Source organism: Xiphophorus maculatus, chromosome 2 (assembly GCF_002775205.1).
Source record: "Xiphophorus maculatus strain JP 163 A chromosome 2, X_maculatus-5.0-male, whole genome shotgun sequence".
NCBI lineage: Eukaryota > Metazoa > Chordata > Actinopteri > Cyprinodontiformes > Poeciliidae > Xiphophorus > Xiphophorus maculatus.
Window position 1 is genome coordinate 9,900,755 of NC_036444.1, and position 24,606 is coordinate 9,925,360.

A 24,606-nucleotide genomic window follows, 5' to 3' on the forward strand; every position below is an offset into this window, starting at 1 on the left:
AGACTAGAAGCAGGGTGCACCCTGGGCAGGCTGCCAGTTCCTCACATTGCCAAAGATGAACAGGAAAAATTACCATGCCTTCACGCACATATACCTAAGGGCAATTTATAAAAACCAATTAACATAACAGTCATCTCTTTGGACTATGGGAGGAAGCAAACTCCATGCAGAAAGAACCCACACCAGGATTCAAACCCAGGACCAAAAACACTTACGGGCATAATTTGAAGTTCTAAATACATGAGCTGATTTTAAAGGACACATTGCAGGTTCACCAAAACAAACCAAATGAATCTGGCTGGAACTTCAAAGATTGGATTCACCATACGTTAAGGTGAATAAAAGTAACTCAACACAGTTTTAACCAAGTTATGGCAGATTTTAAAAAATTGGAACTGCACTTGGTTCTGCCATTTGTGTCTCTCCAAGACTGTGTTCCCATGACTGTCATTCAACTCTCTTCTTATGAAATTCCCAGTGCCAGTCAATGGAATACAGGATTATGGTAACTGAGTCTAATTTGATGAAGAAAAATATATTTAATATATAATTCTGATCCAGTGTGGATAAGAGACAAGCGACACTTGATTTAAATGTACGGTAATCATTAAATTCCTATTTTTTAAAAAGGTGTGAATTTGTTTGCTGTATTATCATTCCACCCACAAAAAGCAACAGTTCAAATGAATCACAAAAAAATCACAAATTAATATTAGATCCATTCCATGGATGAATGCACATAAACTTCTATCCAGAACTTTATACTTTTCTTGTAAAACAAGCAAATCCAGCAATCAAAACTGTTTTTGCGACCAAGTCTCAACATTTTAGAGCAGGATACAGACTGCAGCATTTCAGTAAACCTCTCCCACTCCCTGCCACCCTCCTGCCGACCTCACGGGTTCCCATAAATAGCACAGCGAGTGATAGTGCGCATGGCCACTGCTGACACAAGCAGCCAAGTGTAGGTGTCTCACAGTGACATTACAAGCACCATGGGAAAGCATACTGCAGGGCGTGGACATGGGGAGTTCTGTCTGATCTGAACCCCACAGCTGGGTCCTCACTCTAGGCATGCAGTGATGGGAGTTAGCCCACAATGCAACACTTCCGTCTATATTTCACGCTACAGATATTCTCAAAAAAATGAAGAGAGGGAAACAAGCGAAGGGTGGGGTCCTGCAGCATAAAGCATGGTTGCCATAGCGCGACAGATCAGAGTTTGGACACTCCCAGCCAAAAAGAACTAACTGGACCCAATTACTGACCCAAAGCACACATACAACCTACACAAGTTCATGCAGACAAATTGAAACATAGTGGAACATTGCCCTTATTTGATGCTTTTCTGTTTTCTCACTACTTGCTGAAACAAATATCTGCTGAAAAGTATTTGGCCTCCAACTGATTTCTTCTGCTTCTTCTTTTTGGTATTTCTTACATGTTTCAGATTGTTGGATATATTTTCTGATAACATGCAGTCATTCTTTTAAATGATTGTAGAGGAAATTTGGTCTGTTCTTTGTATGATTGTTTTAATTAATCTGCAATTGAAAGTAATCAAACCTGTTATGATTTCAGGTTTAAAATCATAACAGAGCTTCCCAACTTTTGCTAAATTGCTCCAAAACCACAGTTGTGTTACTGCTTTTAACTGTTCAGGTGGACTTGCTGCAGTACCCGTGTCTGCATTGGCTAAGTTCCCAAACTGATAGCAGGACATCAGGTTTGCTGCTAGAGAGCAGAATTCATAGTACCATCGATTATGGCAAATCTTCAAGGTCACGTTTAGCATCAAATCAGCCTCAAGGCTACAAGAGAATTTTGCAGTCCTTTAGATGTTGTTCTTGTTCTTTTGTGAGTCGTCAATGCACTCTTGGGGTAATTTTGGTCCACTGGCCACTCCGAAGAACGTTAATTGCTTTTTCATGTTTTGCCCATGTTTGCATAATGGCTTTTGATGAGGTATGCAAGATTCTCAAAAAACTAACAAATGCTTTTGTAGTTGTTTCTAGACCAACAAATGTTAATGACTTTCTTTAGCATCTGTTCTTCAATTTTTGGGCCACAATGTGTCGCTTTTTGCCTATTTCATGTTGTTAGACTGATTCTATTTAAATGGCTTAATGATTTTGTAATGCTAGCAGTGTTTAAGCAGTGGCTGGAGAAACTGAATTCAGCTTTCCAAAAAAAATGTAGTCAAAGTTTACGATTTATCACGGACAAGGAAGACAAATTTCCAAATATCTCAAACACTTGATGGCATCTACTGACAACAGCAGCAAGACCAATTATGTTCAGGAAGAAAATATGTTTTCACATAGGGCAGGGTTAATTTAGATGGATGTTTTTGCTTAGTTAATGAAATCATTAGCAAACTGCATTTAGTATTTTGTGAGGTTATCTTTGGGATCAGAATTTGTTTGATTATTTGAACATTCAAGCGTGATTAAAATGTCAAAACCTTTAAGTGGAGAACACACTTCACAAGCATCAGCCTTCTATTCAAAGAGAGAGATGCTGATATGCCGGACTCTTAGAGTTTTATATGTTTTCTGATTAAAAGTGTCATCAATGGCAATAAAACATTCAAATATGTTCAAATATGCCTCATGACTCACCGAGCAGGGATGGCACTGATGGGCTTCTTGTAGATAGTAATGAGTTTATCCAGTACCACATCAGCTGTGGTGAACACGCGGTAGGAGTGCAGGAAAGTGTTCAGAAAGTCAATCGAAAGGAAACGGAGATCGGTCAGTCTTTCCAGCAAACGTTCGACGCTGGCATAGCGAATCTGCAGCACTTTGCAGGAGTTCATCATCTTGCTGAAGCGGATATCCACATCATCACAGTACAAACTCGAATCGGATCTATTTGCAAAAGAACGGCCCACAAAAATCAGAAAAGAAAGGGCTCAGAGCAGGCAAGATACACAGTATTGAATGCAAATAAAATACATCTCACTTTATCATCTGTGGCACTGTGACTTTAGAGTTGTCTTCAAAAGCGTTCATCATCAGCCCATTGCAGCGGATATTGTCTATGCACTGCAGGAAAGGGGCAGTGAAGTAAACAGAAGAGACAGAGGAAACGTTAGTGAGTTCTGTAATATGAAGGCTTTCAGCTGACACGCTCAGCTTCGTGTCTCACTGCTGGGGATTGTTATGTGTGTTGACGTGCCTGGCTGATGTCACTGGTCCACGCAGACTTCTCCTGCCTGGAGGAGGCCACCAGGATGATCGTGAATGACTGACTGTCCTTTGGCTCCACAACAATCTTAAAATCCAGGTGCTCCATGTCCTGGCCACTCTTATCGGATTTAGCTTTGAGGGGAGCAAAAAGACAAGATGTCATTCTTTATAGCTCTAATCAAATAGGCAGTCATGGCACAAAAAATATATATTTCAAGTAACTGTAGCCAAATCAGTTTAAAATACAAAGCTTGTGATGTAAAGGACAGAGAAATTGCTCTAGTATACCTAATAAGATGTCTTTAATTATTTTATTCTCTTATAGATGAGAAATCGGCTAACCAGAACTAACAGTTTTCTAGCCCTGACCAGTGACCAACTGGTCAGTAATTGCACCATTCACCAATAACAACACTGCTTTATGAGGAAGCTGTTACAGACTAAACAAGACTCAGTGTTACCTAAGTTTACAATCCCTTGGGTGTTCCAAATAAAGTCAGAGGAAGCACAAACTAGCAAGAAGCTAAATCAAAGAAACTGTTTTTAATGAATGTCTGCATTTCATTAAGGTTGCAAAACTTTGTGAGAGAGCAAGACTTTCTGCAGACAACAGGAAGGCTAAATGGAATACAGCAACCTGTATGTGTTATGGAAAATAGTGAATTAAAAGATGTTAGGAGGTTTTTTTAAGACTGCAAAATGAATGTAAGGACCTGCATTCTTTCTGGAATAAATACTGTTTTGGTAATGTTAGCCACTCTATGTGAGCCTCCACTACTACAAAATGTTACAGAGTTAAAATGTCAATTCCAAGTTCTTTTGTCATTTTGTTCTTGAATATTAGTAAAATCCTATTTTACAGTGACTGTGGTGTGCCATTACCTCTGCTCCTAATATAAATAATGATTACTTATCAAATGCCCTAAAATATATAATGTTGTTCTTTTATTGCTTTACATTATAGCTCCTGAAAGAAAATATTTTGGTTGTTCTGCTGAACTGATTAAAATTTTGACTCTTCCAATGATAGAATATATAACGTTACTACATTATTATGCACTGTGGCAATCAGACATTACACAAAATCTCAAACACACTGCATATAATGCGTATTGCTGCAAGCTGGAACATGAATTAAACTCTTACACTCGTCATCTGTCCCCTCAGGCTCCTCCATCAGAGTGCAGTCTATAAGCGAGACCACTCCGTTCTAAAAATAGCATGTAAAAAAATAGATTTAGTGTTTCACACCAGCCTTTTTTCACTCAACAGAATGCATCTTTGTGTGACAGCAACCAACCCTGCTAGAATACTAATAATTTTAGAATGTACATTTCTCAGAGTTTGTAAAAAACATCACAGATTAATCATATCGTAATGCAGATTAATGTTTGTATGCACACCATGTATAGATTGAGCAACGAGAATGAATAACATAAGTCAGATCTTAAAACCTTCAGAGTTGAGTTATGTGGAGTAATAATGTCGGCGTTGTATAACTTCTTGAACACAAATGTACAGCGGATCTAAAAGTCTGCATGCCCCTGTTAAAATGGCAGGTTTTGATGAAGCAATAAATGGAGACCGAAGTAATTTATTTAAAAATATTCACCATCTGTCATCTGTTCTGTGCAATTCAGCTAAAAATCCAACAAGTGTGTTAGGAGGAGAAATAAAGAGATAAAGGTGCAACAGTCCGGATTAATTAGTGTGAACAGCCTTAAATTAATACTCTGTGAAAATACCTAGAAGCTTTGGCTTTCAGAGTTGTTTGGCCGGAGTCTGTCATCATGCCACGTCTTGACATGACATTAACTGTTCTCTTTTGTCCAAAGCTTGCTTCAGCTAACACCACAGATTTGTTCTGTCAGCTTTAGTTCTTGACTCTGACTAGGCATTTCCAAAACTATATGTTTGCTTCCACTGAAAACGTTCCATTGTTGATATTATTAAAGTTTGATATAGAGTGAAGTTAAATGTCTGAGAGGATTCATGATGAAGTGTGATTTCAACTCCCCACCTCACCAACTGCGTTGCAGATTTCCCTTGTCTTCACAATGAATGAATGGGTTAGATTTTACGTGAGGGGCCGCACATTCTCCTGTCAAGGATGATAACGTTTGGATGGAAAGTGAAATATGCCAGTTTCAGGCCCTGTTTTGTGCATCATACTTGGGCATGATGGTAATTCATTTGAATATCCTTGTACACTACTTTCCATACAGTACTACTTTCCAGTTGATTTACATTTTTTTCAAACTTATCTGACAAAACCTTATCTGACAAAACTGCTGCAATCTTCTTTATGCAGGCCTTGGAAAACTCTGTGGATTGAATCGTTGATGCCTGAGTTCAGTGTTTAATTTTAGCTGCTTTAAGTGGGAATAAATGCTATTTTCATTCTTCATCATAAATTACATCTTAATTACATCTTGTAGAGCAATGTGAAATATTTTTCCTTCCCTTTATTGTTGTTTTTAGATGACATAAAGATATATGAATAATACATAAAATTCCCTAATACTAAATATCCATATGACCAAATACGCTCAGAAAACACAGACTGCCTTGAACTTATCCTCATTTTTTCCACATGATTGCATTGGTGCATTCATTCTTGATATGTGTGCTGTTGATTATGGTTCTTTTTTTATCTTGAACATTCACCGTACCACTAGACATGTTAAAAATGAGGAAAATATACAGTTCTAGCCAGCTCTGCAGCTTAGGCTCACCTTAGTGAGATGAAGCTTGCCTCCTGAACCCCTGGTGCAGATGATCAAATGCTTGGAGAAGAGAAAGCACTGCCTCTCCCCCTCCTTCTTTAGAGAGAGAGAACCCAGTCGCCCACGGGTGATCTTGCCCTTCTCGCTCATTGGCACCTGGATTAAAGACCCTGCAGTCCACAAATAGAAAAGGAGATAAATATTAACAGTAGAAACCAGGTATTGGCATGCAGTACCTAAAAAGACAAAAAAACATTGTTTCCCCTCATCATCTGCCATGAAGTAAGACTAAGCTTGTTCTGTTTCATATCAGTTAGGATTAACAACCTGATTTGTATTTTAAGAATCCAAAAAATGATGAGGTCATTTTATATTGTTTACTTCAAATTCAAAACTTTACATCTTTGAATGTATTCTTACGCAACACCTTGGCACCTTGTGTGACATAATGGAAACACAAAAATTAAAAGATATATGTCAAGACATCAGGAAGAAAATTGTGGACGTCCGCAAGTCTGGTACACCCTTGGTTAAAATTTCTACATGCCTTGAGGTGTTCATATGTTCATCTAAGCAAACTATTACGGTACATACTGGGGTGTGTAATGGCTCACCGGTAAGATGAGTCATTTTGCAGAAAGTTATGACTTCAATTCTGTCTTCCTAACCTGCCATATGTCAATGTGCCCTGGGGAAAGTCACTTAGCTGCAATTTACTTAATACTTTGCATAGCAGTGAATGAATGTGTGCACAGAGTGGCTTGTTGAAAGTGGCTATGGTGTAAAAATGCATCAAAAGTGGTTGGCATGACTGAAAAAAGCTACATATATTAACTTCATGTAAGTATAAACAGCATGGGAATATCCAGCCATCATGACTTTTAGATAGGAGACGGGTTCTATGTACTAGAGATGATTGCGTTTTTTTGTTGTTTTTTTTTTTGGCATTTTGGCACAACTCTTGTAAAGATGCTGAAGGAAGCCAGTAAGAGAGTATCACTATCTACACTGAATTATTTCTTGCACAGTGTGCCTCAGAACAGTCTACCTGGACTGAAAAGTCAGTCAGAGAAGAAGACATTACCAAGAAGCCGTTAACATCTGATTAATGCACCAAGGAACAACACCTTAACTTGTAGAGATATGCCCTGTGGTCTGATGGAACAAAGAGCAAAGTGTTTTGCCACAATGGCCATTGTTACATTTCAAAGAAAAAGAGGGAAGGTTGCAAGATGGAAATCACCTTCACAGCTGTGAAGTAAGGTAATGGCAGTAGTTTTGTGGGTCTTATTGTGATGGATAAGAAATTCAGATCACAAAATATATGGCATCATGAGGAAATAAATTATTGTGTACATATTGAGGCAAAACATCACAATATCAGACAGAAAGTTAAATCTTCTGCCCCGATATGTTTTCCAAATAGAGAATGAGCCTACTGTCATACTGTCAAATTAATTACAAAGTGACTTAAAGACAACAAATGTATCTTTTTGGAGTGGCTTTCACAAAGTCCTAATCTCAGCCCCATATAATGTTTGTAGGCAGAACTGAAAAGGTGTGTGAGATCAATGAGACCTACAAACCTGACTCCGTCATCAGTCATCCTTAAAGAAGAATAGGTCAAAGCACTGGCAAACTATTGTGAGAAGCTTGTGGAACAAACACAATACTTTAAAGGTTAGCTACTAAGATAATGTTTGAAAAGTTTTAAATCTGAAGACAGGTAAAACAACATTTTACATTTCTTTATTATTATTATTCCTAAAAGATCTAAAATAGGAAACATTTTGTGTGATTAAATGCCAGACAGAAATAATAAAAAAAAAGCTCAGATATCAAAATATCTAATTTTGAATGTATAAACATAAAAGCAAGGATTGGTTAAGAGTACAGAAATAGAGAGAAACAAACATGTAGTACATTAGATAATAGGGATTGAATCAGCTTCCACCGCTTTTCCCCTCTCCTCACCCACAAAGGCCTGTTGGGGACATGTGACATTTACAGTTCCTGATTCATCATCACTGTGCCTCAGAACAGTCTAATTACATTAGGAAATTACAGGCTCTCCCTGTGAATAATGCTCACACTTCCCAAAGAGCATCAAGCAATTCCCTTTGCTCCCCGTGAGATCAGGCTGTCGGTCTGGTAATGTGAAAGGACAAGAATTCCCCTCATGTTGTGATAGCGGTGGAGGATACCTTGTCTCACAAACGTCTGGCTGGTGTCAAGGAGGACTTCGCAGCCCTCTATGATCATGCGTTCTATAGCCAGGTTCTTCCTGATGTTTTCCGTCTCGCTCACCTCATCATGCATTATTCTACAATAGAGGAAATTTCATCATTCACATTTAGAAGGACCTAACTTTGAAGATAAGCAAATATTTGATGATCATTCTGAGTTTTGGTTATGTAAATACCTCGAAAGCTCCTCCAGCTTAGATTTGGCGTAGTCCAAGCTGTTCCTTTCTATGTGTTCGTGGGGAGTGTGGGCCAGAAGCTCATGGAGTGTAAGAATGTATCTTGGAATCTGGAGAGACACAACAGTAAATAAAGCAGGTACTGTGACAACAGCATAGTTGAAAATGGACATTCTATATATGGAAAAACTGTCTGACTTAAAATTAATTTAATTTAAATTTTCTTAAATTATCTTTCTATGGACCTATTTCTGTCTTTAATAAAGCTGCTGATTATGATAATATCCTTACAAACTGCGAGGAGAGCTTGGCTCCCTTGGGTTAAAGCAAACCCGAGCTTTAACCCGACAGCAAAACATGGTTGTTTTTGTGATATTCAAAAAGATTATTAATGGCAAAAACAAACTAACCTGGAACATTGGGTAAGTGAGGAAAGTCTCCAGAGTTCGTTCCTCACAATCAGGCTTGGCCTCATACTGCTTCAGCAGCTTATCAAAATCCCGGTTTTGCTTACAGTGAGCCAGGATCTGCAAGCTGTACTGGTGGTTTCTAACAAATTCTTGGTAGATGTTCAGCATGGGTAGCAAGATGTCGAAAAGGTCAGCTGTGGAAAAGTGCCAATTCAAAGAAAGTATACGTTTTCAAGGGACTCTGAGGTTATTTTAATCTTGTATGATGAGAGTAAAAAGTAAAGGATTCTTACCCAGTACTAATGTTGGCCAGCTAGCTATTCTGGCCTTCAAACCCTGGTAAAAAATCTGATGCAGGAACATAATAGTTTCACTAAAATAAGAAAAGAAAAAAAACAAACATAATTTAATTAGTAAAAATAACATTTAAAACCTATAAATCTCAAGACAAATCGGGAGTAGGAATACAAAATTCTCCTGTTTGATTTAGATTTTCATCTTAATTTATCTTCAAAATAGAAGCTGAAGAACAAAATCAAATATTCATGGAAAAACAAAAATGCCAGAGAGAATAATGTAGAGTACATTCTTCATAGTAAAATCAATGCTTATGGTTTGCCAACAAGAAATTGTGTTTTATGCAGTTTGTTATTGATAGTCATTCCGTCTCTTGCTCTTGCTAAAGAAAATGAATTACAACTGACATGTATGTAACACGGAAGATTTTGTTTTGCATGCCACTGAAAAGACAACAGGAAGAATTTTTTTTGTCATTTTGCGAAAATTTGAAACATTTAAAGCTAACTAGTTTCATAATATCAACCCCGTATATAATGTCCTACAAATCTGAGGATGTGTAATGGATTTGTCCACCACATATTGTGTAAGGTTAAGCATCCAAGGAAAAGAAGAAAGTTGGAAACTACAGTACCCCTCAAGATTTCTGTGAGGAAGAATGAACCAACCTGTTGAGGAAAATGCTGCTGACATCATCATGTGTAATCGGCGGCTTCTTAGAGCTGGCGGCCATGCGCAGTGGCCTCAAGAAGTTGTTCACCAGGATGTGAAGCTGCTGGACGTACTCGGCCTCTGAGTCCAGCATGCTGAACACCACCTGGTTCCTCTTCCTCATGCTCTCTGCATGAGGTGAGCGGATGTAATCCTGGATGATGGTCTTCCACTTTCTCCTGCAGATCCAGCCTCTCAGAAAGCTCTGAACCTGCAGGAGGCAGAGTAGTGTGTTGACATCTAAAACAGAAATGCATAAATGAAATGAAGCTAAAAGTTTAAATTCTATGCAATTACCTTTTTGATCTTTTTGATTTCTGAGTCGTCTTCTGTCGGGGCGGCTGCTGGGCTGGCATGGATCTTCTCATTGTCTTTGAGCAGTCCAGAAATCTGTGAGAAAAGCAGCCAAAATAAAGACTAATTGTTCACACTTTAGTTGGTATCGTTCTCACACTTACTGTAGCAGCAAGTAAACAAAGTGACTAAGTCATCTGGACACATCATAGGAGTGAAAATTGGCGTGACTAAATTAGTGTACTGTTCACTTCGCTTGTAACTATGCCTAGTGTCAGTTCTAAACATCTATCAGTAAAATCCAGAGTATTTAATGACATTTGATTCAGTCAAACTATGATGTATTAATAAAAGCTAATTGGGATGTTGGAAAAATATAAATCCAATGAGAACCTACTCTGAGCTATTCAAATCTGTGGGAAATGGATTCTTTCGTTTTGTTGCCACAGAAACTGTTAGCTGTCACTACATTTCATAGAGAGTTCATGCATATTCCAGAAACGGTTTGATTTAAAGCCTCATGTTTGCACATTAAAGTAAAATGACTGCTTGATCATTTGCTGCTCTGTGAACCTGATATTCAAGTTCACAGAAGGTTTTTTGCTTGTTCGTATCGTTTGTTTGGGAGGAGATGCAAAATAGAGCACTGGCTCGTCTCACCAAATTAGTCACTCTCCGACTTATTTTATGGCTCTTTAAAAACCTTCACATTGAAAAAAAAAATTATCTGATTGATTGCAAATCTGGTCTACTTGTCTGCAAAATATTGACAAAATGACAAAAGTAACTTTCTCTGACCTTACACAGTAACATCTTTAAATATCACACCTTCCATCCCAAAATACACAATTAAAAAAAATTATTTCATTATTTTCAAGCTAACCATATAGTGACCATGATACCATACTGAAACTGAAGAGATAATATAAATGCATAGACAAATTCAGTTAGGAAAAATACTTGCACAGGTTTTACCAATATTTTTCATTTATTGGCAGCCGTGATGATCTGCAATCCCTGCATTAACATATGTTACATTCCAGTGTATCCTGTGAGTATAAAAACGACAACAAAAATCAGTAAATGTTACCTCTGACTTTAGCCTTTCAATCTCTATTTCGCCATCTTCTATCTGTTGACGAAGTTGCTTAGCAACTGTTTTCTCTGTCTCGACAATCTGAAGCAGATGAAGATACTTCTGCATGAGAGACTCATGCTCTGTGGCCAAGTTTCTGTAACTGCATCATATGAAAGTACACAGAAAACACACTTAGTTCTGTGCTGAATCTTGAGTAACATGTTTTATGATAATGAACACAGCTTCATGTCATGTTAAACTAACCAAGTCATACTTCTGTGACAGCCTGAGAACCTGAATAGATGTCTTACCTAACCCAGTGTCTAATTGCCTTTGTGTGCACCTTTACCTGGCGTGTGATATTGCAGCCACCCATTCATCGCAGTCTTTTACATCTTCTGTACGCAACTCAAGAGCCTTTTGGTTTTCATGGGTGAAGTTGACAGTAAAGTAGTACTGAAACAAAGAAGAGGAAACAAATAATGAGTGGTGGGATATAAAAAACAGCAACTTCTTTGATCTCTGATATAAAGTTCCAACAAGGTTTATTTCTTTGGTTTGCACCTACAGTAGTATAAAGAGGCCCCTTGCAGATTATTTTATTTTTCATGCTACAAAATCTGCTCTGTTGGAACTGAGTTGATGTAACAGAGTGGAAATGCAAGTTGATTCCAGACATGTTTCAGCCTCATCTGACTCAGTAAGGCACTTTTTTATCAAGTTGTCTCTGCCGATTGTGGTATTAAAAATCAATTAATCAAATTTGACAAGTCTTCATTTGACAGATTTTCTTGTTTTGAAATCTGCTTTTATCTTTCCCAAACTTTGTCTTAGGTTTAAGTCAAATATATTTGACTTCGAACTGTGTGCAAATATACTGCATTTAATATAATCTTCATCTGCTATACACAGTTGCTCGACTGAGGCCTCTCCACTACTTTGTGTGTTTGTTCTGCTGCCTTGTTGCTGCAGACATCAAGCGGGTGATTTAAACCACACAGAGCCTGGGGAAGCCACGTCTTCTTCGCCCACCAGTGCAGCTGATGGAGCACACTGAGGAAAGCCTCCCCCAATTCAGATCCTGGGATGTCTCATGGTTCCCTGGAGGAAATGCTATAAGACACAGAGGCTGGAGCCACAGCTGAGTACAGAACAGTGCAGAACCTGTTTCCTAGCAACTCTGGTCAGTCAGAACAGTTGTTCACAGCTGTTGTTTTATTATTCTGTCTGTTGTACTGAATCTGACTGAAGAAATAAAGAGAAGTCTTTCTTTGTTTTCAGCTATGGAACATACAGAATATTTTACTTGCTTGAAAATTATTTTCTGTGATGCCCTTATGTTTTAAATTGATTTGGTGGTATTCTGTATTAAAACAAACTCTTCTCAGGTTTAAAACAACATGCCTTACCTTCAGACATACAAGAGAATACCTGGTGAAGAAGGACACAACTGAAGGAATCCACCATGCATACAACAGTGCTGTGATTATTTCTCCTTCAACTGATTTATTTAGTCTCTTTAATGTCCCACTAAAATTTTAACTTCAGACAAAGGCAATCTGAGTAAATACCAAAACCAGGTGGGTTTAAACGGCCTCTACCTCAATGTCAGGTGCCTGGATATTTATTGCTGTCAGTGTACTGGGTCTGTTCACGTGGAAATCCACCTCCAGCTCCTTGATCTTCTCAATGTTGTCAGGAGATGGTTGTGCTGGAACTAGTTCACAAAGTCCTGAGTTCACTGTCTGCACTCTGACTTGTCCTCACCTGAAGAGGCTGACTATGGCAGAATCAGAGAACTTCTGCATATGGTAACCTGGGGAGTTAATGGAGAAGTCTGCAGCATAGACTTCTGTAGTGTAGAGGTTGAAGAGGGACAGTGTCAGCACAGCTCCTTACAGCCCTGCGTCATCACATACTACGAATGGACAATGATGTAATCCATTATCCAATGGGACATGTGGCAGTCCACTTCTTATAGTTCCAGCTTGTCCCTATGAAGTCCAGAATGAATGGTGTTAAAAGTATTGGTGTAGGACAAAGTCGGTCCTCGAGGGCTGGCATCCTGCATGTTTTAGTTCTCTCCCTGGTTTAACGCACCTGGATCAAATGATGGCTCGTTAGAAGGCCTAAGAAGAACATTGACATGCTGAACAGTATGTCAATGTTTTCTCCCTGGTGTTACTACCACCAGGGAGAGAACTAAAACATGCAGGATGCCGGCCCTCAAGAACCGACTTTGGGCACCACTGATGTAGGAGGTAGATGATGACGTCATCCACCCCAATACCAGGCTGGTGGACAAACTGCAGCTTATTCGATGAAGACCTCACCAGGTGGACCAACCTATCAAAGGTCTTCATCAGATGCAGAGTGAGTGCTACCATCCTGCAGGTGCTGATGTCTTTAAAATGTGTGGTATTTGGCACTGGTACAGCCCATGAGGCCTTCATGTTAAACATGTATCCCATGATGGTAAACACTTTATCTGGACTGCATCTCAGGAGCTTGGAGCTGATACCATCAGAAACTGCAACCTCTCACACCTTGATGCTATGACTTTATACAGGACGCTCATGTTCAAAAACTGTAGCTGAATTAAAACAAGAGTGGGCCACAGCGATATAAAAGACTCACTGCTATTTATCACAAACCCTTGAAGGCAGTTGTTGCTGCCAATAATGGATCAACTTGTTATTTAGATTTACACGGACATAGTTTTTCCGCACAGGGCCAGGTTGCTTTGGATAGATTCTTTTTGGCTAAATAGTCATCATTTGAAAACCACTTTATCTTTGTCTGCTTTTAATTATTTGGCAAAAGTAAAAGAGAAGAAATGTGTAATAGTAGCCAAATTTCAAATTTAAAATCTGACAGATTTTAAATTCAACTTAGGTCTGGACTTTGACTAGGATGATCTAAACCATTCCATTGCAGCTGTGGCTCCACTAACATTCTGGACCTCACCATCAGTCTTAATTCATTTGTAGCATCTAACAGATGTTCCTCAAGCATCACCCTGCATTGAGCTCCATTCACCTTCACATCAACTGCGGCCATGCTCTCCTCTTCCTGCTAATAAAAAGTACCTCCAGATCATGATGCTGCTGCTACCATTATTCACTGTTGGACGGTGTGTTCAGGGCAGTGTTAGTTGTTTGCTACACATAATGTTTTACATAGAGTTGCATTGTGATCTCATATAAGATAATCTTCGGCTATATGGCACGTATAGGAACAACAAAAATAATTTCTTATTGCTTTCTTTTAATAATGAGTTCCTACATTCACATTTCCATAAAGGTTTATTTGTGGTATGCACAGCTTATAGATGTAATGCTGACATGAGCAGATGAACAGAAATGTCTTGAAAAGTTTGCATTTCGGTCTACTTTCATTGGAAAATTTAGATTTTCAAAGCTCTATATGTTTTATAACCTAACTCTACTTTAAACGTATCTGTTCTTTGGTCTTGACAGTACTATTTGTTGAGTAATGTTATGCAGAAACATCTGATGTCTTCACAGAACCGATTTATTAATACTTAGGTTAAATTGTACACACGACAGCACCACAGCTTTAGTAACTAATTAGGTGACGTCTGAAGGATTTTGTTTTTGGGTTCTCTGAATATAACATGCTGAATACAAATGTGCACCACCTTTCATCAGAGTTAGACATGGAAAAGACTTTAAAAACTATGTATCCGATTTATAGTGATTTGCAATGATGCACCACTTTCTGTTGGTCTGTTACAAAAAAAAAACAAAGAAACAACTAATTGAATATAAGGTTTGTTATTCAGGGAACTGCTAAAGTTCAATGGGGTTGGATACTATTGCAAGTTAACCTATACTGTGTGGGCTTGACCAGAAGTGTTTGTATCAAACGCAAATGTAGTCAAAATTAATACATCCCTGAAATCCTTGATGATCACAAAAGATATTAAGTGCTTAGTGGTTTTAAATTTACGTAGTTATTTATGCACTACAAATTTTTCAATAAAAATACCTCAAATCACCAAAGACGTGTCAACAGACAGGCAGATTATGTATGTATATATTTGAAAATAAATCAAAGGTTTCAAGTGGTGTACAACTCTCCTCTAACAAAGCGTTACTTCACCCTAAAACTAGCCATTGTCTCTCCTTTGAACTGCCTTAGTCAGATCAAATGAGACCAATTGTTGGTCTCAACCTGCAGCTAATCATTATTTGTGCCGTGTTGCTCCACATTTGGAATAACCGTATCATCAATATGAAACAAACTGATAAAAAGAAGCAGACATGTTACAGGTTTCCCTCATGATCTTTAAATTTATTCAACAAAACCTTGTTTTGTTCCCTTTGCCGTTCTCAAACTCTGCTCTGTTTTCTAACACCACAATCATTTATTCTATATCAGAATATATTTAAGAGATGAGTATGTTTACAATCATTCTGCATACATGCCATTTCATTTCAATGATAGTCTTCCCCTTACTTGCAACTGTTGCCCCTAAAGTGTTTTTGTGAAAACTGTTGGTACATATAACCCATGCCCATTGCAGTATACAGCCAGCTTTGCGTGTTTCTGGCAAAAGTGAGGCTGCAACCAGGCGAGAACAAGCTGCATTTTTCTATAATTGGACTCTGACCCCTCGAAGGTACCGCAAGGAACAAATTTAACTCTGATGGCGCTTGCATTAATAAAAGAGATGCGATGCACTGATTCCCCCTGTCTACCTCTCTCTCCCTGTGTCTGTTATCGAGCCTCTTCCAACTGCATCATTCTTTAGGATGCAAATAAGGGTTGCCATGGAAACCCTGGGCTCAAGCGTTATCATTTTCACACTAACTCCATTTGAGAACACATAATATAGAGATTGTGCGGCAGGATCTTTAGTTTCAGTAGTTGTACATTGCTTAAATTTCCAATTAGATGTTTCTATTCAATTTGTTTCATTAATGTTTGCAAAAAATCAGCTTTGTAAATCTGTTATCTTTGTGCATCTCTCCACGTTTTGCCAAAAGCATTGAAATGATGTAAACATTTTGCATTTGGATTTGTTTCTGCAGGACGCAGACATGTGTGCAGCAGGTTTCAGAAGAAATGGGTTTCAGATAGGTGCTTTGGTTGCCTTTCAAGCAACTCTCAGAGCGTGTGCTGCGTTCTGCTTTGTCAGCAGAGGGGCAGCTGTTCGCAGTGAGAGTCTGGCCTCAGTTTGGATAGCAGACCTATCTACAGAGCGGGGAGAAGCTCTCTGAGGAGCATCATGTTCAGTTCCTCTGTTCACAATAACAGCATTGAGACCCATCAAAATGTTGTGCAGGCAGTGGAAATGAAGTGGAGTGAAGCTTAATTTACAGTGGTTTATTGTACAAATTTTGATACTTGTAGTTTGGTAAGAACATTTCAGACATACTCCTGACTGTGACTGACCTGTAGGTTGTGTATTACTATCATTAGAACTCTCCACACTCAATCATTTGATCCAGGTAATCCAGATTAGAGGGAGCTGAACGGCAACTATATGATTTCGCCACAAGGTGGAAACCTTGAAACCGTAACTTTTTTCTAAAATTCTCATTATTTGTGCTTGTTTTATTTATAAGCCATTAGATAGGTTCCAACTTATCCACCCTTAAACGTGGATTACACGACGGCTGAAAACCATTTATGTGTTTAATGTGTTCAAATGCCTTTTCCCCCCTCGCCAGTTCCATAAATATATTTACATTTTACGCACGAGTGAAAAGTGCCAACTGCTTAGAAAAGCAAGAGAGGAAAAAAGAAAGCAGGTTTTGGTGCGAAACAAAAGACGCTGCATTGCTCGCCACCAGGACTCCTGTAACACCATTAGGTGCTATTTTTTTATTCTTACCTCATCATTAAAGCCGTGCATGAATTACATAACGTGCAACAAAGCAATCTGAAACCTGACGTTTTTCTACTGCATTGGATTTGAGATCCTCTTGCGGATTCCTATGAGAAAAATACGTGCATATTGCAAGAAAATGGACATTTTTAGCGCAAAGAAGCAAATTTTACATTCCGTGCTGCACCTTCTCTATTTTTTGCACATAGGGAGAGGATCGTATGCATGTGCATGTGTGCGCGCATGTTGTGTGTACCTGTATGTGTGTGCGTGTCCCTGCCTGTGTGCGCTCTCTCTCTCTCTCTCTCTCGCTGTCTCTCCTTACCTGCTTTTCCAAGCACTCCTTGGCTGACAGAGAAGGTTTTGGTGAAGGCGCCCTGTCGCATAAGCACCCCTCCAACAAGTATAATCCCGACGGCCGAGAGCTAGATTCGTTCTCAAAATAAAATAACATGTTCTGCAACAAAGCGAACCACTTTGTGTGCCATTTCGTGTTGTCCGAGCTCTTTTTGCTTAAGCACCCTCGTCTTGTACCATCCTTCTTCGCCAAAAGCCCCAGATAGGTGACATGACCATCGTTGAGTCGTACTCCCTTTTGCATTTTGATGGGGGACGCTTCAGCCTGCACACGGCAGGTCGGTCGTTACATCCTTCTGAAGTGAAAAATAAAAACCAAAGAGAAGATGATGACTTTCTCAATGCGGACCTCCAGCAGCGGGCTCGTCCACTCCGTCCGACGCATTCACCGCGTTGGCATTTAATTAAAAACTATAGTTGCAGAACCGCAAGCAGTAGTCAGTCCAACATGCTAAAATCGTTTGTCATACTCACAGTGCGTTGAACGTCCTCATTATCCGTGCGAAATAGGGGGGGGTGAAAAAGAGCAGAATAGAGCCTTTAAAAACTGCCGCAGACGCAGGATGAGAGAAAAGGGGGCTTGAGGTCCGTTTCTCACGTGAAATCTCCAGAAACCAGTAAGCTCGGTGCTGAGCTCGGCAGTCACATGACGCATGCTTGGGAAAGCAAATTTCAGGACCTTGGAGAGGGTCGTCCGTCTGGTGGGCTGTTGAATCTGAAACATTTAAGTTAGACATTGTTATAACGTAAAGTTGTACTGCTTCTCTGACACCGGGATTTATGAAAGTAATTGTAAAATTCTTTACATAAACAATTATGCAACTTTAGTGACAAAATAAACTTGTTACTGATGTTATCATTTTCCATTATTTTCTAAGTGTGTTTATACACTCAGAAATGAAAGTGCTTCACGCACCTGAGCTTAGAAAATGCTGTCACCCTTTTCTCACCCCCAACATATGTTGATATAATCACTAATTTCTAATTTCATAAGTTCCACTGGTTTTATCTAAGCTGAAGCCGCTTGTTATATAACCAATTTTTACCCCCATGATAGTGCAAAATCAAAAGGAGCTCATGGTTCTCCTCCCTGCCTCTATGGAGTATAAGAATTACTATTGTATAGTAATACTTTACAGCTTTATGCCCTTTACATGAACAGGCTTGGGCAATATAAACAAGATGTTTACAATGCTGTGGTGGCTGTTGAGTAGTAAGATTAACCCAGTCGTGTCCAGAGTCTGCATGCTTTACATATTTACCTGTTTTAACACACCTGAATGAAATGAACGAGTCTTTAAAGTTTCTCCTGGAGTTAATTCAGCCATCTGAATCAGATGTGCGCTCGAAGACTTACATTAGAGACTCAAAGTGGACAGCCAAATGGAAATCCATAAGGAACTCACACACACGGTCTAAACAAGCAGTTGCACTGAATAGTATTTAAGGTTATTACAAAATACACATGGATGCCACACTTTTCAGATTTTATTTGGACCTCGTAAATTTGCACCACTTTATGCTGTTCTATCCTACAATATAAAAAATATTGAAGTTTGAGGTTGTTGCATACAGGAAAGGTTAATAACAGTAAAGTGGGATGCTTATGCTTTGCACTGCATAGGAGCATGAAACTGCAACTGGGCAAAAGTAAACAAAAAGAGCAATGGTACACATTGGATGGATTAAAAAGAAAAACATCAGATCTGTTACTTTTTAATTCTCCTCCATTGAAGAGGATTATCATGGGCTCTAGTTCATCTTGCAGCAGTGAATCTGCTGCCTTAATGGGAGCTACACAATCAGTCTGTTTGAATGCAATTACATATGTTTTTATGGCTATCTCAATGAAACATTTACTAGAGCTCAGGAAAAAGATCAAGCAAACAGTCGGCACATTTAACTGGATTCTTGTAAAATACATTCAATAAAGTTTCATCCCTTAAGGGGCAATTTGAAAAAAAAAAAAAATCTTTTTATGGGATTTTGTAGCATTTTCTAACCAAATGCTGTCAAGAGTGAAACTAACCTCTTGTGCAATCATAAAAAAATAAAAAAGTAAAACAAAAAATAAAAGAATAAAAAAATAGTAAAACAAAAACATATTATTATATATGTATTTTATATTTATTAGTCCAACCTTCTGACATGCCTAATTGTTTTTTCATTGCACTTACTGTGTGTTTAACAGGCAATATTGGAAACTTTTTGTCGGATCATTGTATACCTTTGGAAACATTATTGTAAAAGCACCACATTTTCAGCATAATCTAAATGATTTATAATTGGCATCCTAGAACAACCTTTCCTCAGTGGATGGTGTTAACAAGTAAACAGAAGACATTTTTTCTGAGTATTTCTAATCAAATAAGGCTAGACAGATAAAAGTGATAATCAAGAATCTTCTCTTTTGTTGTTGTTTTCATATGCAATTACTGTTTATGCCATCAAATACATATCCTGTAAAACTACTGTAGCAATGTTTTAGTTTAATGAAGACACAGCAGTGGTAAAGCACTGGTGTGTTAGCACAATGAAAATTAGTAATGGTGATTAATTTGAAACTTTAGCCCACCTTCATATTTTTATTGTCCTGCAGTGCTATGATATAAAGCAGAAAATACAGAATTGTGTAGCTCAGGAGCTGCACAATAAAATGTTTTCTCTGTTTATAAAAGCTTAAATTTGAAGGTAAATCTACTCCTGCCACGTTTATATCTTGTAGAGGGGGGGGGGGATTAACAAAGTTTATTTAAACTTTTATGACTGATAGTTTGACCTCCTTCCAGGTTATACAACATTTCTACAAAAAACTTTTAATTTTCTTTGCTTAAATATTTAAAAGAGTGACAGAGTGAAGTGAAATTCTGACTGAAATTTATGATAGGGAGACGACAGTTGGCTCATAAACTGATCCAGTGTTCAAAGTAAATAATCCTTTTTCACATTTAGGAATAAATTTGCATAGATGTCAGAACCTGGTAACAGTAAATGTATTGTTTTTGAATGTAGTAGAAGCTGACCGGCAACAAGACTGTGCTGTTGGACTAAATAGCAGGGTGAGTGACCACCCTGCTATGTGGTCACTCAGACCAGTGAATTTGTTTCCTAGTAATGATGCACCTGAAAATGAGATTTGTTGCTTATATGAATTTGTGTGGATTTTGATGTGATTCTACTTTGTTTTGCTCCAGATAGTTTTATCAAGCAGATATTTCACAGCTCTGAAGGGAAGTCTTACAGAGGAGGGTATATATAGAGGAAGGAGCTTTTCAAATGTTTTCAAAACAATTGCTGAGAATATGTTTAAGTTGTGGTTTTGTGAAATTAGGTAAATGGAGCCAGACATTTAAAATAGAGTAAAATAAAATCACCTCATCTGACTCTCCTAGGTAAAACTAATTTTAACCGCAGTGAAGACATGCCGCACTTTCGAAAAGGAAACACTAAGGTCTATTTAGAATCCCTCTCTTTTCTGGCTGTGGGAGGAAGCAGGAGGACTTAGAAAAAAAAAACATGCAGATATGAGAGAGAACATGCAAACTCAAAGCAAAATGTATGACGTCAAAGTTTGAACCTTGCCATTTTTTCTCTGATGCAACAGTGTGCTACACTGTTTTACATTTGATCTATAAATGTAAAGCTCCCACCATAAAAGAGTTGGATAGTGTCCCAAATATCATTAAACCAAATTACCTGAGCAGAAGCCTATTCAAAAGAAGGGCAAACACTGAAAACTGAACAAGACATGCAGAGTACATTGATGTAATATGCAATCAGACAAAAGTAATCCCATCCCTTAAACTTTTAAAATTTTGTCACATTGCAATCATTAACTTCAATACATTTTGGAGGGTTTTTATTATGCGTTGTGTCCTTTTGAGTTCTGTCTTCCTGAGGGAATACTTTATAGAACCACCTTTCAGCCTTTTGAATTAGTTTCCAACCAGTTTTGCAACTTCAGAAACTACAAAAGAGAATTAGGGCCACTGACAAAAAAGAATTCTGACTTTAATCTCAGAATTCTGTTTTGACTTTGATCTCAGAATTCTAAGAACAAAGACAGAATTCTTTTTTTCCAGTGGCCATAATCCTCTTTCATATGAAGCTGTATTTGTGTATCACTATTATTTGAAAAAAAAGTGAATGTGGAGTCATCTCTGAATTTTCAGATGGCAATTTTAACAGTAATTTGTGATATTTCCAACAATTGGGTTGTTCTACAACCTAACTCTGGTTTAGACATTCTCCCTGATCTGTCTGCTTTGTTACTTAGTCTATGTAACTGATTTTCCTTAAAAACCTCTAAGTACATGACATAATAGATGTATTTATGGTGAGATTTAATTTCAAACATGTGGACTCTGGTGTGTAATGTTGTGAAACTAGGCTAAAGATAAATGAATGACACACTTAACAGTTTTCCATCAGTACAAAAAGTTTTTTAAAAAAAGAATCAATTCATCATTTTACTTTTGTTTCACAATCGTCCCTATTTTGTGTTGGCAAACATATGAAAATTGGAGGATATGTCTATAAATAAATGTCACTACAGATTACTCTGCATATCACTAAAGCCGCATACTAAACCACAGGTCAGGATTGGGTTGCTTTCCAGGCCCAGATAAATGAACGGAAGTGTTGTTTATTTTCTTATGACACGTACAGTATATCACACATACAGCAACCAGAAATGGATGGTGATTGAGTTTGAAATGATGATTTTTGTCACAGTTCATAGTGCCACCAGAGCCTGATCTTGTGTCCTCTTCCTTCCCCAAGCCACCAATGTAAAGGCTCCAGTCCTAATTATATGATCCATCGGGCTTCTAATTTGCCATACTCTCCTCAAATGACATTTACTAATTACTTCTTCCTTTCTTTTAGGAACGGTTTTCTGGATTCCCCCTTCCTCCCCCACCCGCCAACCCCCATCCTGTCACGCTCATGTCATGTAGGGACAAGCAAGATGGCTGTTATCTGCTCTGGCAGTCACATCCTATTTGACTGAAAGCTACTGAGCAAACACACAAATGTCTATGGTCCTTTTAAAGCATGATGTTGTGTGAAAGAATCTGGATAAATTGTTTCCCCTTACAGCAAGAAATTTTACAAAGTGAAGAGGGAGATGTTGGAGAAATTCTGTAAGGTAGACACAGAAAGTTGTCGCCTTAAACAGGCCATATCACTTGGAAATGCTAAAATGCATAATAAAAAGAAAAGAAAATGTCTGTTTGATTGGCTGTTTTTATTTCTTGTAACAATGTTTCTTGATATTAAAGCTTTCATTATTTGAAAGCCTGTTTATTGCCCTTAAAATGGTGCAAGAATTGTCACAAAGATAGGTGTTGGGAACATTATTATCTAAGTTCATTTAAATTATGAGTTTATCTAAAAGATTATGTTTTCATATTATTATTCTTTTGTGTTTTTACTAGGCTCCTTTTCTTTCTGTGGTACATTATTAACTGTTCTTTGGATGTTTGTTTGGAGGTTAGAAACATTTACACACTCTTCCTGTTTTATCAGAGATATAGGAAACAATGCAATGTCAATAGTCACGGTCAGATTTAAAGATAAGAGTGTGTATTTAAATGCTGTGTAATCAATTAGGTCACGTTGCAGCTGTTTAGAGCTACAATGTTCATTTGATTAGGTCATACTCTGTTTCAATAAAAGGTAGTTGAGGACTGAGAGCCAGCGAAATTGATCCCAGACAGTGTTTGACTGCGGTTCTCCATGTCTGGCTTCTCTTCCCTCTTCTGCAGAAGAGTAACGTGTTTTTGGTCGATTCCTTGCAAGTTGGGAGCCAAAATAGACCCAACAATAGGTTTTGAGAGTTGAACACCTATCTGAAACCCATTTCTCCTGAAACCTGCTGTTTTGTTTCACTGTGAAAAACGTGCTTCGTTCTTTCTATCAAAGCCAAACAGCTTCTATTGAGATGAGATTCTGCAAATAGCGGCAATCTCCTATCTCTTAGAGCCTAAACTCTGTCTTCCCCTAAAATTGCAAAGCTTTTGAGAAACTAGCTCCAGAATTTGGTAGGGAAGATGAAATGGTCTGCCTTCAGTCCTCACCTCAGCCTCACTGAACATTTCTGTGGTCAGCTTTGGTGTGCGTTCATGTAAGACTAGGGGTTTTTTGTCGTTGCTTTTTTCCCCAAACCACCTTAGTTTTGGTATGTAGTGTCATTCAGAGAAAATTTGTTGGAGCTTGACAACTCATCATCCTCACATTATGAGAATTTGTAAAGGCATCTGCATGGATAAGAAGTTTGCATTGTCTAAAGCCCAACAGAGTTTTGGAGGGACCTTGAAAAGGGAGCTCTTCCAAGTGAAAGGTAAAGTTTTTGTGCATAAGAGTGGTGATAAGAGTGTGTGATTATTTTTAAGAAATGCTGTGTAAGTCATTAACAGACTCTTGTTCATTATCCATAAAACAAACACATACATCTGCATGTCTGCATTACTCTAAGGAAGATTACATAAGAAATCAGCTTTATTATGTCACTTTGCAGCTTTTTCATGTTAGAGTCAAAATGAGCAAAAACAGCATCAAGGTTGAAGACGAACATTATTGTTGAAAAAAGAATGCAATGTTGATTATCTGAAAGACATTTTAATAAAGCCCTTTAATGATTCAATGCCCCATAGGCTGATTTAATTGAAATTGTTATTAGGTGAGGGTTCTTGTATACCCTGAGGTGGCATAAAAATGGCACTTGAACTAATCTCAGCGTACTTCTACAACATTTTGGCTCCTTAGATCACAAACGGAACAGTGAGTTCATAGGCACTGATTACAGGACATTAAAAGTGTGAAGACCCTCCGTGTTTTATCGATTGTTGTGTATAAACACATCAGAAAAATTATCTGTTTCTGCCTACTGTCTTTATGCTCCACTGACCTAGCTGGATACTGCTTGGCATGTTTTTTCGAGACTGTGACCAGAATAGAGGCTGCAACGTCTCCCTGACGTTCTCCAATCTGGCACGCAGGCTTTGCTCCCACGGCTGCTCCCTCTCAACTCTGACTGACTCTCCTATGTCAAGGCTGGTTAGCCTGAATGCCACTCACAGCTCATGGACGGGAGAGAGGGAGATACTGGACACACAGCAGACAGTGGGGGTCGCAGCACACAGCATGCTGATGTTTTTCAGGAAACAGGCTAAATTTCCGTGTTTTTTAACAGTTTCATAGTCAAAACTGAAGCCATATTTCGGGTGCTGACTATCACATAATTTGCATGTCTTGTTCAAT

The 24,606-nt window shown here is 38.3% G+C and overlaps 1 protein-coding gene across 2 annotated transcripts in view; it reads right to left on the reverse strand.

Annotated features, from left to right (window-relative positions):
- Window positions 1-18,058, reverse strand: part of LOC102227154 (ras-specific guanine nucleotide-releasing factor 1) — a 29,050-nt gene extending 10,992 nt beyond the window's left edge. The window contains exons 1-15 of one of the 2 annotated variants that reach the window (XM_005798217.2): window positions 17,818-18,058; window positions 17,312-17,639; window positions 11,479-11,585; window positions 11,142-11,289; window positions 10,055-10,147; window positions 9,715-9,968; window positions 9,043-9,122; window positions 8,750-8,943; window positions 8,340-8,449; window positions 8,122-8,240; window positions 5,927-6,087; window positions 4,338-4,401; window positions 3,181-3,323; window positions 2,965-3,047; window positions 2,622-2,870 (exon numbers count right to left, since the gene is read on the reverse strand). In XM_005798217.2, coding sequence (XP_005798274.1) covers window positions 2,622-2,870; window positions 2,965-3,047; window positions 3,181-3,323; window positions 4,338-4,401; window positions 5,927-6,087; window positions 8,122-8,240; window positions 8,340-8,449; window positions 8,750-8,943; window positions 9,043-9,122; window positions 9,715-9,968; window positions 10,055-10,147; window positions 11,142-11,289; window positions 11,479-11,585; window positions 17,312-17,587 — 2,081 coding nt within the window. In that variant the 5' untranslated portion in view covers window positions 17,588-17,639; window positions 17,818-18,058. Of the gene's footprint in view, window positions 1-2,621; window positions 2,871-2,964; window positions 3,048-3,180; window positions 3,324-4,337; window positions 4,402-5,926; window positions 6,088-8,121; window positions 8,241-8,339; window positions 8,450-8,749; window positions 8,944-9,042; window positions 9,123-9,714; window positions 9,969-10,054; window positions 10,148-11,141; window positions 11,290-11,478; window positions 11,586-17,311 lie in introns of both variants that reach the window. The other variant, XM_005798216.2, reaches the window with a different exon arrangement.
- Between the last annotated feature and the right edge of the window lie 6,548 nt (window positions 18,059-24,606).